Below are 19,728 nucleotides of genomic sequence, written 5' to 3'. Positions count from 1 at the left end.
CACTGAGCCCCATTCCACACATGAAGAATCTAAATCACAGAGAGGTCAGGTCATTGCCCAAGGTCTCCTCGCTAGGACCGCGTGCAAGGATTCAAATGTAGGCACTCTACCCCTCAGAACCCTTACTGTTAGGATTAAAATGCATGTTCACAAAATACAATATTTGGCTAACTTGCATTTCAGATAATTCAGACATACTAGTTACTCAAACAAAAATAAGAAAAATTCTCCCCCAAGACACGTAAAAATTTCCTTTTTTTATTTTTTATACTATTCAACCAAGAAAAAATACCTAAGATTTCCCATAGATCAGCTATTAAATATTTCCAATGAGTGTAAAGTACAGCTATCCCCACCCCTCCAATTTTAAAAGCCATCTCTCCCAGAAGAGCACAAAACCAAGTGATGTCATCACCAAGAATCCCATTCCAATGGAAACAAACTCCTTCACATTCACCTTTTTTTTGAGTTCGGAACATTTCCAACTGTTTTTGTTGCTGTCGTCTTAGCGTGTTAACAATGGCTATTGCCAGTCGCAGTGCTTCTCTGGGGTACCCATGAGAACGTAACGCGTCCACTCTTGCACAGGCTGTAGGAACATGTTCTGAAACAGAAAGTTAAGGGCGGAAAGTTGCCACTGTCAGCTATATCCATAAAAAAAGGATTTAATAGTAAGATGTTTTTCCCAAAATACTATTAAAAAGACACACGAAACCATTTCTGAACTTGGGTTTGAATGAAAACCTCAGCTCCTATTGCCAAGCATTCATCCATCTCCCATTGAGTCCCTCGGCTCTCCTCCTCCCCCTCCAATAATGCTATAGAAACTAAACAAAGAAGTAAGTCATGGAAATGTCTTTCCGGTTTGGCCACTTACCATGCCAGAGGGGCCACCCGCGGGAGTCAAAGAGGGAGTTTTCAGTGTCGTCATGGTAACAGTAGTTGGTGTATAGGTCACTGCTGATAATGTGCTGCAAGTGGCTATCCTGCCAGTGGAGATCGCATGCCTCGATGGCTCGGGTGAACACTGTCCGATGTGGCCTGTTCGATGAATCTGTTTTTTCCACAATTCAGAAAGCCGTGTCAGCTATTATTCACATGTAAATACATCAGTCATGCCACTCCGTGGCCAGATGTTCACGAACACACCCACACACATTGTCCTGCACCCCCTAAGCAGAAGGGGGAAGAGTGAATACTCTCATGTCCTTAGGACTAGGAGGAAAGTCAGCCCAAAGAGCCACATTCACCCATTTTATCAAACACATACACTCTGCAGCCATCAAAGCTAAGGGGAAAGACATCCTGCAAAAAAGAACTGTCAAGTCTAGTTTCCATGCCAAATACACTCAAAGGAGGCATTAGGCACAAAAATCACGTGAACACTCACTGCTCCCCACTTCAGAGGTGTTGTGGTGGGCTGCCCTGATGGGATCAACAGCTCTCACAAACACTATGCAAGAGATGTGACACCAGCCATGGAACCTTTCAGAAGATGCAATCAGCCTTTAAAGGTATGCAGAAGGATTGTGCTTTTGGTTGTATTTTTTAACTATATTGTGCGGTTTTGCACAATTAAAACTATTATGCTTCTTGGGATATAACACTTAAATGCAACTTTATATCCCAAAGGGCATAAACGCATATATTTAACATTTCACAAAGCCACACAACATAGCTACAAAACAAACCAGCGCACTTACCTTGCCCCTACAGGCTGCCTCCTGACTCCTGTGCAGGTTCCATGACTGGTGTCATGGCCCCAGCATAGTATATGCCGGGGCATCACAAAAGAGCAGAAGCATACACTCCGAAGAGGGTTCAACTTTCAGGACCTGACAGAGAAAAGAAATGTTTGGGGAATAAAGGATATTGTCACCCCAATTCCTGGGAATATTCAGTTTTTCTGAATGATGTGGTTCAAATTCTGCCTGCACTCCCACCCTTTGTGTCCCTACCCCAGACTTACCTTCAACTACGGCACACGCCTTAGTAAGCCTCAACTGAAAACCAGGGAAACAAACTGGTTTTATTTATGTGTACTTAGGTCGCCCTCACTTTACTTAGTCATCACCCTCACTGCTCTGAGGCTTTTCAATGAGAAGCAAAATCTGGAGTTACTTTGGTCGATAATGTTTCATTTTCCTGTCACTGGAGCTTTGTAAGTACAGACATCATAAAATCATAAAATCAAAAGGAAATCATAAAATCAAAAAAGAGCAATCGCGAAGAAGAGCTCCAAGGACTCATCTAGCCCAATCCCCCTATTCTGCTGACAGAACTGAAATCAAGAGAAGTGAAGTGACTTGCCAAGGCCACACAGCCAGGCAGCAGCAACCAAGACTAAAACACAGATATCCTCACTTCAAATTCAGCTATTTCAGCTATGCTCCAGCCTTCTGACAGGTCTTTAATACAGAAAGACACTACACTTTGTCTCAGGTCAACTTAGATATCCGTATTTACATGGCAGACATCTCAAAATGCATAAATGACATAATTTGAGAGGCATAAATACTGAGGCATGCATTACGGTCCTCGCCCAGACTCCTTGCTAGCAGTAGTTTTAATTGTACACCTTACATATGGAAAGAGTGGGTCTTAAGTTTAAGGGTCTTTGGAACCTACCATGGCTTTTGCTGAGCAGAATAAATATACTCCTACTCAATAAGAAACTGGTTCCATCACCTCTTATAGTCAATCAATCAAATATTCCCAAGTCCAAATCTCACATTTTTAAGTGGCTTTGCCATTTCATTTACTTTGTTTAGGTCAAATCAAAGAAATAGAATTTAAAACTAAAAGGAGACTTTAGAGGAGCAACTTAATATTATGCATGTGTTAAAAGAATGAGAGTTCTACTTGTTGATTTGGCTCAAAATGGTATCAATAATAAAAGCAAGCTGTAGAGTAGCATTCCATTAAAAAAAAATAAAAATCTCAACTACTGATGTGTTTGTATTGATTGTATGAGCATAGACAAAGGTACAGGGCACACACCAGGCTTTTAACAGTTGAGAAGAGTAAAACCAAGTGTAATAAAAAAAGCTAAATACAAGTAAAATAATATTTAAATGAAAATGTAAGATAGAAAGCTCTATAACATGGGAAACAAAAAGAGATTACATATGTACACAATGAGTAAAAATATACAAACAAAAAGTTGGTTTGGTTAGGTGTCAAAATTATGATCAATTTTTATCTTAGATGCCTGTGGTGTTTTGGTTTTTGCAACTGAGAGGGAAAATAGAGAAGCCAATTCTTAGCTAAGTTTTTAAAATGATAAATATATTTTTAAAAAATTTAAAATGATAAATATATTTGTAATAAAGTATATGAATATTAATACATCTCATTAAAGAAAACTTGGGAAACTCAGAAAGGTAAAAAGGTTAGGTCTTTTATAAAAATAAATAAGTATTGGCTATCATTGTGGTCCATTTGAAAAGGTCAAAGAAACTACCTTTTCAAAGGGTGTAGATTCTAATGTTCTTACTGTTGTTGTTAATGAAGTCTAATAATTAATCTCAGCAAAGACAGGACCCGATTTGCCCTTCACATTCACTTCAATGTACCAACACATGCAATTCGCCCACTGCCTGTACCAAGTACACTCCACACCCAGCTGCAATGGCACGGCTGCTGGGCTCTGCTGGCCACAGCAGGCTCTCCCCTACCAACCTGCTCAACTCTCTTCTGTCAGCCCCTCTGGAGGATGTGAACATTATGCTAAAAGCAGGAGCCCTGGTGCCTTTAGGCACAACAGCTATAAATATTGTCCTCAGAAACTAGGTCCTGACTTCATACCCCTAGACCAAACCATAAATAAAATGAACTGTTTCATCTGGAAGCTAGACCACTGTTCAGGGGGTATTCTAAAGCCAATGGAATATTCCTGTTTAACCAAGGGCAACGTAATAAAATGGAAAGCAAAATGCAAAATGTTAGAATGGTGCTTCAAAAACCAGGTAGGGAGTGAAATACAGAAAATCCTCCAAATATAAAAAAAAGATTAAAGATACTGCCTATGTAGATGTAGACATACCCTTTCCTAGCAGTGGAAGAGAATAAATGTTGATTGCTAAACTTGAAAATTCTGAGTTTCTGGAAAAGAATATGGGATATAAACAGTACATTTAATTTCTTTAAAGTTATTAAATAAAATCATCATGGGCACTAAAGACATGACAGATGTCAAATACTGAATTCCCAAGGCAAATATCTCTAGACAACCCAGAGCCAGACTATCATCTTTCTCAAGTCCTAAAACTTCTCTTTTATTGGACAAGTCCCTATGGAGTGATACATATAATTTTCTTTCTTTATCAAGACTGAGAAGGCTATGCTAACTCACATTTACACTCAGCACACTGTCCAGCTTCTTCCAGGAGTATCGACTCCATGCAGGGCTAGCACACAGAGAATGGAAATCTTCATTCTGGATCCTTCTAACGTCATTTAACTCTCACCTTGCATCTATCGCAACTTTAAAGTCTTTCAATTGTTCTCAATAACAGTAACATGAATTAGTGAATGAAAATTTTATTTGCAAACTGTTTAAGGATTTGGTTTTGGAAGAGAGGAGAAATACTGCAGTAACTGGAGTGAGGCCAAATGAAGATTTAAAAAAGAAAAAAAGACGAGAGGCACTGGAGCTAAATGGTGGGGCAAATAGAGAGAAAAATTGAAAACACGCCCCCCACCCCCCCCCCCGCCCCTGCAACACCCAGAATGGAAATGAGAGACAGGCTCTTCAGAGGATGTCTGGAAATGTCTGTGCATTTCTTAGTTGTCCTAAAGACTGGAGGACACCAATAGCCTACAGTAGGTAGGAATAAGTATGCTAGACAATCTTTCACAATAAAGTATTTTCCTAGTCCAAATGCCAACAGTACCCCATGCCCTTCCAGCCCAGTCATAAAATGTTTATTAGCTACATTCTAAAACTAAGAATTTTTAACTGATTAAATTACATGGTAGCCTATATATGAACTGACCAAAAGAGACAGACACACACAGCTGCTCAAGTCTCTCAACATTTTGTTGTATAAAATATGACCAACCTATTCCATGATCTATTAAATTAAAAATATTCAAATCAAATAGTTAATAAGCAATTCGATATAAAATAATTTTAAATAACCCATACTAATACATATAAATATTATATCCATCTGTATTCTGAGAATATGAAAAAAGCACACAACAGTCTCAGGTAAAAATTCTCTCACACACACACACTCTCTCTCTCTCTCACTCTCTTTCTCTCTCTCTCACACAACCAAAACATATTAAAATCCTTGAGCTATGTTAAGTTCTGAAGTGGGGAAAATTATTTTCCCACATATATTTTAAGTTACTGTTATAAATGTATATGCACAATTAAGCAGATACGAAGTGAGTACAATTTTACTGCAGACTCACCTTGGCTGGCATTTGCCCCCTGAGGCAGAGCATTGGTTAAGTTGGGTAATTCACTGCCATGATTTCCATCTTCCCATGGACAGACATCAACACTGTTCCACTTTTTCAGCTGTTTTAGCCAACTGGCCTTCTGCTCCAACTTGCAGTGGGGATTTAAAACTATACACATCCACAGAGCACCTAATTTAAAGGGAGAGAGGGAAGTAAATTTTAAAAAATTATAAAAATGGCCAACTCTAATAGCTGATAAATTATTTTTAAATTTTATTTATTTTTAGAGAGGGGGGAAGGGAAGGAGAAAAAGAGGGAGAGAAACATCCATGTGCAAGAGAGTCATAGATCTGTTGCCTCTCGTATGATCCCCAGGACCTGGCCCACAATACAGGCATGTGCCCTGACTGGAAATCAAACCGGAGACCCTGCGATTTGCAGGTTGGCACTGAGCCACACCAGTCATGGCGCTAAAGATAAATGTTAAACCATTTCAAAATGAATCCAAATCTGCCATTTTTATAACACAATTCTCTCCTTAATTCAAGCCACCAACCTCATGCAGAGTTTAATGGAAGAAGGACGTAGAGTCTAAATTTGAACCAAAGATCCAAACACTGCCTGTTATACATAAAGATGAAGGATATTTCAAATGTTCATTGTTAATTATGTTCCTACTTAAATGACATTTTGGATTAAAAAAGTCTATAAAGAATACAACCCTACGGTCCAATGTGCCTCTTTAATTTACAAACAGACCTGCCACAAACCACTCTAAAAATTTCTTTTGTGCAAAAATTAAATTTCCTTCTAAGATTACCCTTATACAATAAAATCATAAAGGCATACAATGAACACAAATAAACAATTTCCTAGTTTCTTTATTGGCATTTCAAACTTTATTATGTTTATTAACTAGTATGTTTATCTTTTACATCAAAAATCTTTTAAAAATAAAATTCACTTAAACACACTTCCCTAAATGATTTAAGCAGGAACTAATCTTTATATGACTGAAATCACTAAATTTATGTCATTATGTGAATGAAATCACTAAACGTTAATCAAATTTCACTTGTTTTCCACAGGAAAAGCCAAAATAAATTTATAAGACATAACTCATAATTTGAATTAAGGTACTGATAAAATTTATTATTCTTTCTTACATTCTTCAAAGAGGTAGCTAATTCAAGCAAATATTTCACAAGTTTTAAAAGTTCAAATTTTTCTTTACTAATTTCAAAAACAAGATAGATATCAGTACTTCAAAGCCATTCACAATACTTTTTCTTTGCAAAGGTATGTGTATCTTATGTGTCTGTGTGTATTTTAATCAGTTGTGCTTAATGAAAAATAAAGATAAAAATGATCATTGTTTTGTTCGTCTAAAAGAGATAGATGCTTTACATTCTTCCACATTTAAAAGTAGCAAGCGAAAAAGGAAAAAGGACTCATGGACCTGGACAACAGTGTGGTGAGTGCAGGGAGGCGGGGGGTTGGAAGGGGACTAAATGGTAATGGAAAATAATAATTTTTTTTTTTAAAGTAACAAGCCTCCGTCTACAGCCATACCACCCTGAACATGCCCGATCTCGTCTAAAGTCACAAGCTTCCTCAATTAGAAAATCTGGTATTTTAAATATCAACTAACTTTTACCACCAGAAAATAATAGTGGCCACAATCTACTTAAGCCACAGATATTTACAATGACTATTTCTATATTTTTAAATGCCAATTGAAAACAAAATGTGACCAAACTAAAGTAAGCCCACTATAGCTTATAACCAGAAACTCTGAACAAAATATGAAAAGTGGTATTCTAAGGACTCTGAAAAGTAAGAAAACAGCAAGCAGATAGGGAAACAAAACCTGAAGAAGCCAGCCATATATGAAGGTGATTTCCTTTTGTTTTCCCCTCTTTTCACTCTTGGCTTGGACCTAAAATTAACCCCATTAGAGGAAACTTTGCAGAGGGCATATTCAGCAAAAACTTGAAAGAAATCTCATTTAGCTGGTGAGAGGACTGGGAAAAGGGGACCCCACTCTCCACTCAGGAAATGCAGTGAGGGGATCCTGGTTACTGTATACAAAGAGACACAAGCCCTGGTAACATCTCATTTGCATAAAACAGACCTAAAGAATCACAGCCAAGGCCTTGAAACTTTACTGACATCATCACCTGAAGAAGGTAAAATAGACCTTATGTTCTGAATCTACCATGCTAGATTGTATACTTTAAAAAATCAAAAATTCTCCAGAAAATTTTAATGGGACTCAGACTCTCACAACACAATATTTAAAATGTCTGAGCTCCAAAACTACTTGGCTTACAAAGAAACAGGAATATGTGATCAATTCTGAATGGAAAAACAATCAGCAGATGCCAACCAAAATGAACTGGATATCAGAATTATCAGCCACAGATACTTTACAGCAACTATTATAATGGTGCTCCATGAGATAAAGGTACACCTATTGAAATAAGAAAAATACCACCATAAAAAAAGAACTACATGGAAATTTTAGAATGGAAGAAACAATTATTTTAAATAAAAAATCACTGGATGTAATCAAGAGCAGGAAGGATATGACAAAAGGAAAAGTTAGTGAACTTGAAGACAGAAATCTCATGTGGAGAGTAAAAATCAGAAAATAAACAGAGGCTTAAAGGCAGTTGGGAAACAGCAAAAAGTCTAACGTTTGTGTCATTGGAGTACCAGAAGAAGAGACATAGACACAGTGAAACTTGGAAAAAATGATGACTTAAAAATTTCCAAATTTGGAGAAAGAGATGAATTTACAGATCGAAGAAGCTCATCTAACCAGAGAAAAGGTAAACTCAATAAAAACCATGACTAAACATAACATAATCATACCACTGAAAACCAAAGATAAAGAAAAAAATCTTGGAAGCAGTCAGAGAAAAATGAAATACCATATATAAGAATAACTCCAATAATTAGAGATTTCTCATCAGGGACTATAAGGACAGAGGACAGTGGAACATTATCTTTAAAGTGTTAAGAGAAACTTAAGAATCAACCTAGAATTCTATATCCAGCAAAAATATCCTTCAGAAATGTTGAAATAAAGGCATTCTCGGATAAGGGAAAACTAAAAGCATTCATTGCCAATAGACCTGGTCTAGAAGAAATGTTAAAGGAAGATTCTTTAGGCAGAAGAGAAATAATACCAGAGGGAAATCTGGAACTACAGGAATAAAGGAAGAGCTATAGAAATAATAAATATCTGAGTAAACGTAACAGACTGTTTTTGTCCTTTTAAGTTCTTTAAAATAAGTATGACTACTGAAAGTAAAAATCTGAACACTGACTTGTGGCATTTTACATGTATGTAGATGAAATACATATGAAAACTATATGATTGTTAAGACTCTACATTCTATTAAAGTGGCAAAATATAAACACAAAAGTAGACTGTTTATGGTTAGATATGCTTTTTATAATACTGAAACCATTTAAAAATACCAGGAGATTCAAACAAAAAGGACAATAAATGAAAATGAAATACTAAAAATGATTAAAACACTTAAAAGAAGGACAAGAGAAGGTGCGCGCAAGAGAGAACAGGGGAATAAAAACATAGAAGACAAATACAAAATAAACGATTAAATGGTAGACCTAAAAACTCAACCATATCAATAATTATAGTAAATATAAATGGTCTAAACATACCAATTAAGAGATGGTAAAAACAAACTTAAAAACAAGACCCAACTTTATGCTGTGTGTAGGAAAGATTCTTTAAATATAATGGCACAGATTAAAGGGAAAAAGATATAATCTACAAACACTTTGAAAACAATGCTCGAGTAGCCATATTAGTATCAGACAAAGTAGACTTCAGAACAAGAAATACTATACAAGGAATAACATGAGACATAACATGATAAAAGAATCAGTTTTCCAAAAAGGCATGAGTCCTAAGTGAGAAAACTTCACCTTATGTCGAGAATTTGAAATACATGAAGCAAAAACTGACAGAGCTGAAATGAAAAACAGACAAATCCACAATGATATTTGGAGACTTCAATACTCCTATCTCAATAACTGATAGAACAAGTAGGTGGAAATTCAGCAAGGATGAAGAGTACCTGAAGAACACCACTGACTGACTTAATCTAAGTGACATTTATGGAATAGTCTACCTAACATTAGTGGAATCCTACTAAATTCTACTGTTTTAAAAATTGACAAAGAGCATTCACTAAGATAGTCCATATTCTGGGCCATAAAGCAAACTTTTATAACTTTGAAAGCAGTGAGATCACAGAAAGCATATTAGTTAAAAACCAGTAACAGGAGGATATCTGGAAAGTTTCCAAATATCTGGGGATTAAACAACAAACTTCTAAGTAACTCATGAATAAAATGACACAAGGGAAACCAAAAAATATTTTGTACCTAAAAAAAATGCAAATGAAGTATCGTAATTTGTGGTCTACAAACAGTTTAGAGGGAAATTTATAATATTAAATGCTTATACTGGAAAAAGAAAAGATTCAAATCAATAATCTAAATATCCACCTTAAAAAACTAGAAAAGGACTAAGAAATCAAAGACAAAGCAAGCAGAAGGATGGCAGTAATAGATCACAAATAATTGAAAACCAGCCTTCCCCCCTGCAAAAATCAATGAAACCAAAAGCTGGTTCTTTAAAAAGATTAATAAAATCAATAAAGCTATAATCAGACTGGAAAAAAAGACAAACTAGAAATATCTGGAATAAAAGGGTACATCATTACAGATCCTAGAGCAGCAATTGTCAACTGGTGTGCCAGAAGAATTTTTAAAACATGCAATATCTAACTATTTTAGTCAGGGATACGGGCCTCTTTTCCTTTAGGACTGTCAAATTAAACAATGGCAACCCAACAACAGCTGTATGGTGTGAATCAATCAAAATTATACCTATTTTTTTTGTCAGATCGGCAAAAAGTATAATACATTGTTGGTGTGCCACAGAATTTTAGTAATTAGTTTATGTGCACCATGAGATGAAAAAGGTTGGAAACCTCTGTCCTAGGGGCATTAAAAAGCTTTCATAAGGGAATACTATGACCAAATTTATGTCCATAAGTTCTATAAGTTAGATGAAGTGAATAAACTCCTAAAAAAAAAAAAAAAGCAAACTACCAAAGTTCCCTCAAAAAGAAACAATACCCTGAACAGTTGTAAATTTATTTAGAAAATTAAATCTGTAGTTAAAAATCTCTAACAATGCAGGTCTAGATGTTTCCCTGGAAAAGGTCACCAAACATTTACAAAAGAAATACCAATTCTACACAATATCTACTAGAAAACAGAAGAAAACAGAATGGTTTTCAACTCACTTTATGAGCCCAGCCTACCCTGATATCAAAACCAGAGAAAGACATTATAAATAGATACAATTATAAATCAATGTTCCTCCTGAATGTAGAAACAAAATTCCTCAACAAAGTATCAGCAAAACGAACAACAGTGCAGTGATTGTGGGGAGGGGGTGGGTGGAGGTAGAAGAGGGTGTAAATAAATGGCAATGGAATAAAATAGAAAAAAAATAAACTATTAAAAACATTTTTAAAAAAAGAAATATATAAAAAGGAAGGTATACCACAACCAAATAGGGTTTATCCTGGGAATGCAAGGCTGGTGCAACTTTAAAAATTAATCAGGCCCTGGTCAGTAGCTCAGCTGGTTGGAGTGCTGTCCCATATACCGAAAGGTTGTGGGTCCTATCCCCCTTCACGGTGCATTTGGGAGGCAACCAACAGACATTTCTCTCTCAAACTTACTCTTGGGCAAGAATTTAAAAAAAAAAAAAATATCAGTATAACTCACTGTATTAACATAATAAGAAAAACCATATGACCATTTCAACAGGTGCAGAAAAAGCAACGAAATTCAACAACCCTTCATAATCAATAAAACTCTCAGGAAATTAGGAAAGGACTTAACCTGGTAAAGGGCATCTGAAAAAAAAAACAACAACAAAGCTCTACATTTAATATCATAACAGCAAAAAAGACCCTCAAGATTAAAACAAGGTGCAAACCGCCCCCGCAAAACATATCCCCTCCCACCCAAGGCGAAAGTGTCTGCTCTTGCCACCCCTAGTCAACATCATGCTTAAGTTCTAGCTGGGTCAATAAGGCAAGCAAAGGAGGCTAATGGCATAGATTGGAAAGTGAAAAATATAATAGCCTCTATTTGTGTACAATTAATCTATAAAAAAGCTCCTAGAACTAGTAAGTTTAGCAATGTCATGTGATAAAGTTCAAAGCAAAAAAATTAACTGCCCATCTATATGCTAAAATATTATCAATTAGAGATAAAAATTTACCAAAAGCTAAAATTACCCTTAACTAGTTATAAATCTAACAAAACATGCGCAGTCTCTATGCTAAAAGCTATAAAACACTGACAAAAGAAGTAAAAGGCAATCTTAAAAAGCAGGTTACTATATTCATAGACTGGAAATTTCAATAATGTTACGATGTCAATTCTTCCTCAAAAGAATCTATTTATTCAATACAATCCCATTTGAAACCCTAGCAGGTGTCTATGTACATATTGACAAGGATAGAAAACATAGCCAGAACAATTTTAAATAAGAAGGACAAAGCTTAAGGCTTTGATTTTTGAGACTTCCCATAAAGTTACAGTAATCAAGACAATGAACAAGGGGTGGGAGGACACACACATAGATCAATGGTAGAGTACAGATTAAAAAGCTCAGAAATAAACCTATACAAATACAGTTTATTCAAGGTTTACAGTCGATTCAAAGAAGAAAAGATAAATCTTTTAAATAACTGGTACTGGAAAAGTAAGATATTCATGTGAAAAAATGAACTTAAATCTATATCACACAATTTATTAAAAAATAATTCAATATACTAGAAACTATTTCAAAATGGATCAGACTTAAATGTAAAACAAATACATACACCTTTCTTGAAAAACACATTTGTAACCGTGGGTCAGGCAAAAATAAAGTTAGATACAATATCAAAAATATGATCTTTAAAGGATAAAGCTGATAAAAGTGGACTTTATGAAAATTAAAAATTTTTGCTTTACAAGACACTGTTCAGAGAATAAAAAGGCAATCCACAGACTGGGGAAAATATGTGTAAACCACACATCTGCCAGAGGATTTATATCCACAATATGTAAAGCCCTCTTAAAACTCATCCAGAAAATGAATAGCTCTATAAAAAATGGACAAAAAATATGTATGGCCATTTCACCAAAGAAGATACACAGATAGCAAAATGCAGATGAAAACATGCTCAGCATCATTAATCCTGAGGAAAATGCAAATTAAAACCACACAAAATACCACTACACACCTATTATAATAGCTAAAATTAGAAAATGAAATTTAAAACTTGACAATGCCAACTGCTGCCGAGGATGTGGAGCAACTGGAATGCTCGTAACTGCTGCTGGGCGTGCAAAATAATACAGCACCTTTGGAAAACAGGTCAGCAGTTTCTCATGAAATAAACACAGATTCACCTTATGACTCAGCAATCCCACCTCTAGGGATGTGCCCAAGACAAATGAAAACTTAATGTTAACATAAAAACTTGTACAAAAATGTTTATAGCATCTTTTTTCATAAATGCAAAAGACTAGAAAGAACCTGAATGTCCTTCAACTGGTGAATGGATAAACAAACAGTGGTACATTCACAAAAGAGAATACTACTACTCAGCAATTAAAAAAACTAATAGATAAATAATGTGATGTAGAGTTATTTTCAATGTGTCAATTTTGTAATTCAGAATTCTGTATTTCAGCCCATACCTGTGTGAACTACAATTTTGAAAATTAACTTAAAAAGCACCACCATGCCACCAACTAAAAGCCAAGATTGTTGGCATAGAGCTAACTTTAAATTAAGTGTAGGTTTTAAAACAGAATTAATGACCATATTTATACAAAGCACTAGTTCTTTTGAATTAACTCAAAGACAAATTTGAAAAATATTAATGTATATAAGAACTGACTGACTTGCATATGAAGAACTGATAATATGATAATAAACTGCTGAGTTTCACCTTTACCTGGGGAAACCTCAAGTCTGTAAGAAGGCAAAACAATTTGGGCCTTAAAAAAGTTCTTTTGAGGAAATACAGAAACACTAAGAAAACTTTAATTAAATAATCACTACTGTCATTAATAGTCACTATTTCTTGGGTGCCTACTGTATGCTACAGGCATTATATTTAAGGCTTTACAAACATTTTCTCATTAATTCATCACAGGAACCCTCCAGGGTCAGAATTAGTATTTTCACATTAAAGGGGAAGACTAAATCTCAAAGAGATTATGGTTCTTAAAAGCAAACTCCTAAATATTCTTGGAAATTTTGAACAATGACTTCTATGACTTGAAAAAAAAAATTTATAAAACTCACCTTGGATTTTCATATTTACATTTCTCTGATTAGAAAATTTCCATTTTGCCAAATGGGAATATATTTAAAAACTCAAAACTTAATTAAATTGCCTGTAACATCCTTTTATTGCTTACCTTCCTAAAAGAGGTTTCATCATGAAACCTCTTAATGTTAGATTCAAGTTCAGAGCTATAATAGATATGGTCTTTTATCTTAACAGTCACAATACAAAAGCTGTAATTAGCCTTAATAACCAAACCACAAGTTAACCAAAGTGAGTAAGTCATTCTTCAAATTTTACTAATTCAGAGTCCCACTTTGGGCATTGATTTCCTTCCCCTCCAACACATGCTTAAAACATTTGCAGCTTTAAAACCAAAACTCTTTGATGATCAAACACTTCATTCTGCTGTCTCGTAGAAGTATTAACCCTTTTAGGGACTCAACTGAATACAGGAGAACTCAGTGAGCACTTCTTATTTCCCGCACCTAGCAAAGGACCTGCCATCTAAAAGGTATTACTGGTTCTTTTACAAAGGACACTTAATTATTTGCCATGAGTTACAATGAAACAAATTTAATACTCTTAAATTGCTTTCCTAGCTTCACTGCCTCAAAGTATATAAAGGCGATTATCAAATCACTGGTGTGCGCGTCACCCCGTTTCTGAATTACCCATGGCACACTTCATTTCTCATCTAGCTTTTCTCCACCATCTAGCAGGCTTTTCCTCTCCTTTCCACTAGTCTATCTGATCTGCACTCAGTGACTTCGGCAAAAAGATGCCTATAACACACAACCCACAGAGCAACTTCCCTGGGAAGGAGAAAAAAAGCATTCTTTTGCACATGGTTAACGGTTCTAATCCACTGGGTGGTCTTAAGCCTGTTCCTATCTTATACCTGACCAAAATAGAGAATTTGGATAGAACCACACTGAGGCAGAAGACAAATCCTTACAAAGGCCTTTTAGTTACTTCTGCACTGCACCAGTAACAATGCTATTGGACAACCATACACACTCTCGGCAAATGTAGGTAACAAAAATTAATGAGTTCCACTGGCCCCGAAGTCCACTCTTTCCATCAAAAATTTAGATGGACAAAACACCACCACCATGGTGCCCCACCACCCCACCTCACAGACCCATTGTCTTACATTTCCAACTAGAACAAATGTTTGATCAACACGCTCTGATCTGGATAGGGCAAGATAGGGATTGCCAGCTGTAAGAACTTCAGCAAGCCCACTTAATTCCTCTGTAGCAGCAGTCCCTTATTTAAACAATAGGGACAGTAATTCCAACCTACCTCACAGGGCTGTTTGGACTTATGTAAGACAAGAGAGGTAGAAAGCGCTTTGAAAAGAGTAGAGTTCACTCGTGCCCAAAAGGTGCACTCCTGCAAGCCCCTGTGTAGACATCCGGTAGAGGAAATTGAGACTCAAAGGTTAAAACAGGTTTGGAGGGCTCAGATTGCAAGTGATCCTCTGATTTTAACTAGAAACATCTTTCAGCCTCCCCCTTTTCTCGGTTTCAATGATAAGCTTTTAAATGTTTTGTCTTCTGACAGACATTGCTCTCCCTAGCCACTCAGGCCCCACCCCAGGCTCTCAGACACTCAGGTTTGAGCTGTCTTGGGTAATTTTATCCTTGCCTATTCACATGGAAGAGGCATTTCTTGAACTCATCCCCACTCCTACAGGGTCATGTAACATTTTCCCTGCTCATGCCAAAGATGGACAAACAGTGAAGTGCTGAAGCCTATGCAGACTCTTCCTTCAGCCTCCTCCCCAAACCCCTTAGCATCCCTGTCAAAACTTCTGGCCTGCCATCCACTTTGCCTCCTTTTTAAGATGCAGTGCCCAGGGTTTCACAGTCTTCTACAGAAACTCCAAAGTTACCAAGAACCCAAATTCCTATTAGAAGGGAAAAAGCCAGACGTCTCCCAAGCGAAATGTGGTACAAGGAAAATGTGAAGGAGAGGAAGAATCACTGTTGAATAAAAATTATTAGAAATGGAGATGTAGAATGTTCTAGGACCATGTTGCACTATTTCTTGATAATACAGGTTCAATTTTGACAATTTATCCCTTTGTCCAACGTAAGGGATAAAGTAACCTGAAATAACTTATTTTCACACATTATTATATCCTACTCTGCTGGAGACATTTGGCATTTGGAAAATAACCATTAGAATAAGCATGAAGCATTGTCAAGAGTCATAACCACTGTCCTGGTTATCTACTACTATGTACAAAACAACCCTGACTTACTGGCTTACTACAACAATGTGCCGTTGTATCTCATGATACTGTGGATCAGAAATTCTCCCCCTCCTCCTCCTCACTCTCCTCCTGCCCCCAAATGTCTTCTCCATGTAGACAGCATTGGCTTTCTCATAACATGTCTTTTAGCTAGAAACATCTTTCAGCCTGCCACAGGACAGCTAAACTTCTGACCTGGAAACTCAGTTCCCTAGCATGGAACCCTCCAAGAGACAAGAATTGGATGCTACCAGTCACCTGAAGGCCTATGCCCAGAAACTGGCCCAGCATCTACTCTGCCATTTTCTGTTAGTCTAACATTTATAAAAATTCCCCAGATTCAAGAGGAGAGAACACATACCCCTACATCTCAATGAGAACAGCAAAGAATCTGTGGCCATTTTAAATCTATCAAAATTCGTAGAAAAAAAATTATAAACTGTTATAAAAACTTATAATCTTTAAAAGATTATAAAATGTTAGATTACAAAATAGAAAGCTGAGGCATTTACCAATGAGCATGAGACTGTTACTTATAATAACAAATTCAAATATCAATAACAAATTTCAAATCTAAATAAACCACTTGAAGTATGAAAAGAGCTGTAAATCAAGCAAAAAAACCCCAAGTCATTATAAAAAGTTAACAGCATAAAAGGTATCCCAACACATGCTGCAATACTAACTGCTGGTTTGTGTGCTAATTTTTTATGCCTTCAAGGAAAATCCTAACATTATCAGGTTACACGTTAGGTTTCTAATTAGAGTCTACATTTAAAGTTCTAAAATTCTGTCTTTACGGCACAAAGATCATTCCATCTATTTGACTAACATATTTCTAACAGTGAATGGCATCTTTACTTATCTACCCAACAATAATAGCTGCCATTTATTGAGTATTTACCTCACACTAACCCTGTGCCAAGTATTTTACACATACATTATCATATTTCACCCCCACAAAAAGACACATTTTTACAGGTTCAAAGAAGTGGAAAGGTTGTGCTGCTATTAAAAGGGAGCTGGAATTTGTTACCACACCTATGTTCCCCAAAACCAATATTCTTAGACACTATGTAGTTTAGTCTTCTACCACACTGTATGGTCAGAAATACTTCTCCAAGTTAGAATTTGTACTTGCAGCTATACATATATGATTTCCAAGATTAATGATTTTAGTCTGTTGACAGAATCATCATTCTCTTCTTCATATTTCAGCAATACAATACAAATGACATATTACTGTCTAAAACTATGAAGTAGCCTGAAATATACAACTAATAAATCCTGTACTTCAACCATGTATTTTTATGTACTCAGAATGTCTCTCACATGTATAGAAAGCAGATCCAACAAAACCCCGCACAGGTCCACCTAAAAAGAGCCTAATTAAACAAAAGAAAACTGCATTTTTTCAGGGCTGACAGGCATAGCAAGTTAAGTAATTTCATTGTAGATTAAAACAGCTGATAAACAATCCAAAGACTCAACTTACAATTCAAGAGTGATTATTCCAGTCAGAAAAAAACCTGTTTTCTCTGAAAATATGACAATGTACTACGAGGTCTGTCAGAGAGGAGTTGTGTCAGCATTTCTGGGATCATGCACTTGTGTGTGACTGAGTGTGCTCCTTGCATGCTGGGTGGACCAGTATGTTCCGTGGATAAATAAATCAGCTGGCCATTCTCTATTTATTGCTACCCTCCACAGCCAATTAAACTTGTTTATCAAGTTCCTTCTACTCCATGTTCTTTTGTTAATATGCACATCAATTCAGTGTTTAAAATAAAAGCTACACATTTTCAATAAAAACCACTTTGGGATTTTTGAGAAACGTTGCTCTTTCCCCTATTTTCCAGAAGATACAATATGTATACTGCTACTGAAGCAAGCACAGGGGAAGTGGCAAGGGGAAGGGGAGCACAGGAACAGGGCAACCAACATCACCTTGTTGGTTTTTAAAAATTTTTCAATTACAGTTCACATTCAGTATTATTCTGCATTAGTTTCAAATGTACCACATAGCTGTTAGACAACCATGTACTTTCACCTTCTTTGAAGTTGAGAATAAAAAACTTCACAAGCCCCTTTCCTTTGTTTCAGAGATGGAGAATGAAGACTTGTATGTATGGAAAGTTTAATTTCTACTTTTTAATATCATGTTTATTTTTATGAAATAGCAGCAGGCAAAGTAAAACAATCACTTTTGGTATTTCCCAGGGTTCCACGGTTATAAAACAATTTATAATGTTTATCATATTTATTTTTGTTCTCAGAGGCTATTGTAAGAGGCTAGAATTTCATGCATGATCCAATTAACTAATTATACTTATTTAGAGTCCATGAAATGCCTAATTGCAGTCACAAATAGGAGATCACTGGCATAATTAATTGTGCTAGCAAAACTGTAGTTAAAAAATTTCTTGGGTCACACCACACAAAAACTGTGACCCTAATCATAGTATTGTACTCAGTACAATTCAATCTTAATATGTTAGTCACCCATGTTTGAAAAATAAGTGTAACTGGTAAAAACATTCTCTTACTTTAAATATGGTAGGCTGGCTTCTAATTTACTAAAACATCTCTGGGAAAATTTCAAAATAAAACCTCAGGGACAATGTAAAGATCACTTAGGTCAAGCAGGGCTAAAACCCTCAGCAAGAGAGCATACAATCAGTTATCTGAGAAAAGACTGAAGTGAAATAACCATCTTTTTGTTGTCAGGAAAGAAAATAAACCACATAAAATCCAAAACAGTTCATTGGTATCCTGGCTAATGTTCCTTTTGGGCAAACCAGTGGCCCTCATCTAACAGGCAGCCCTTCCATCCCATCTGAGGGAGGGAGGAAAGGAAAGACGGAAAAAGATACAGTAAAAGACGACATCTTATTTTGAGATACAAAAAGGGCAGTCAACGGTTAGCGAGGAGAAGGAATATGAACTGTGGTAATCTCCAGAAACATTTTCCATGTGCTCTGAACTGGCTGCTTAACTAAGCTGTCTTCATAAACAGTTCCATGATTCATCCAACAGTCCTGCCTCCAAGTCTCTCTCTCTCTCAAAATCTATTTCTGCAAATACTCTTAGGTTTTCAGGATGACTCTTCTCCATTAGAGCCATTATCCCAACACAAAGGACTCTTGGAATCCTCTTGGAAAAAGTGGTGTTCATTATTTAAATTCTCTTATTTTTGGCCTCAAGGATCACTATCATACTCATTTTACAGGTAAGGAAAGTGAGATTCTGTTCAGGACTGCACAGTAAATATGAGAATCAGAATTGATACTTAAAAAGAGTGTTTGGCTACAATAACCCTGTTTTCTACATTCTAGTTGAAGGCTTTGAAAACTGGGATAGTCCTCACGAGCTTGTATCCATTTGCCCGTTTGGAAAAAAAAATGCTTGGTTAAGTGTGACAAAGAATTACTATTGAATATATATTACAAAATGATATAGATTTATCCTCCAAATTTTCTGGAACACATCCTACCTTATATAACCTCATTTCTTTGGTTATCTTAGTATGTCTTGGGCTGCTTTTTATTTTTCACTTTCTCGTTCTGTTCTCTAACTAGACTATAAGCTCCCCAATCGCAGTGCCTACTATAGGGCACTGTAAACAACAGGCTCTTG

The 19,728-nt window shown here is 36.1% G+C and overlaps 1 protein-coding gene across 1 annotated transcript in view; it reads right to left on the bottom strand.

Moving 5' to 3' along the window:
• Positions 1-19,728, bottom strand: part of ZSWIM6 (zinc finger SWIM-type containing 6) — a 176,132-nt gene that overhangs the window by 19,292 nt on the left and 137,112 nt on the right. Inside the window, exons 5-7 of the mRNA XM_054578394.1 lie at positions 5,425-5,604; positions 878-1,054; positions 458-604 (exon numbers count right to left, since the gene is read on the bottom strand). Coding sequence (XP_054434369.1) covers positions 458-604; positions 878-1,054; positions 5,425-5,604 — 504 coding nt within the window. The remainder of the gene's footprint in view (positions 1-457; positions 605-877; positions 1,055-5,424; positions 5,605-19,728) is intronic.

Source organism: Pteronotus mesoamericanus, unplaced genomic scaffold (genome assembly GCF_021234165.1).
Source record: "Pteronotus mesoamericanus isolate MK-2021 breed Mesoamerican mustached bat unplaced genomic scaffold, CSHL_Meso_final contig_50, whole genome shotgun sequence".
Taxonomy (NCBI): domain Eukaryota; kingdom Metazoa; phylum Chordata; class Mammalia; order Chiroptera; family Mormoopidae; genus Pteronotus; species Pteronotus mesoamericanus.
This window is presented reverse-complemented; position numbering and strand designations above follow the sequence as displayed.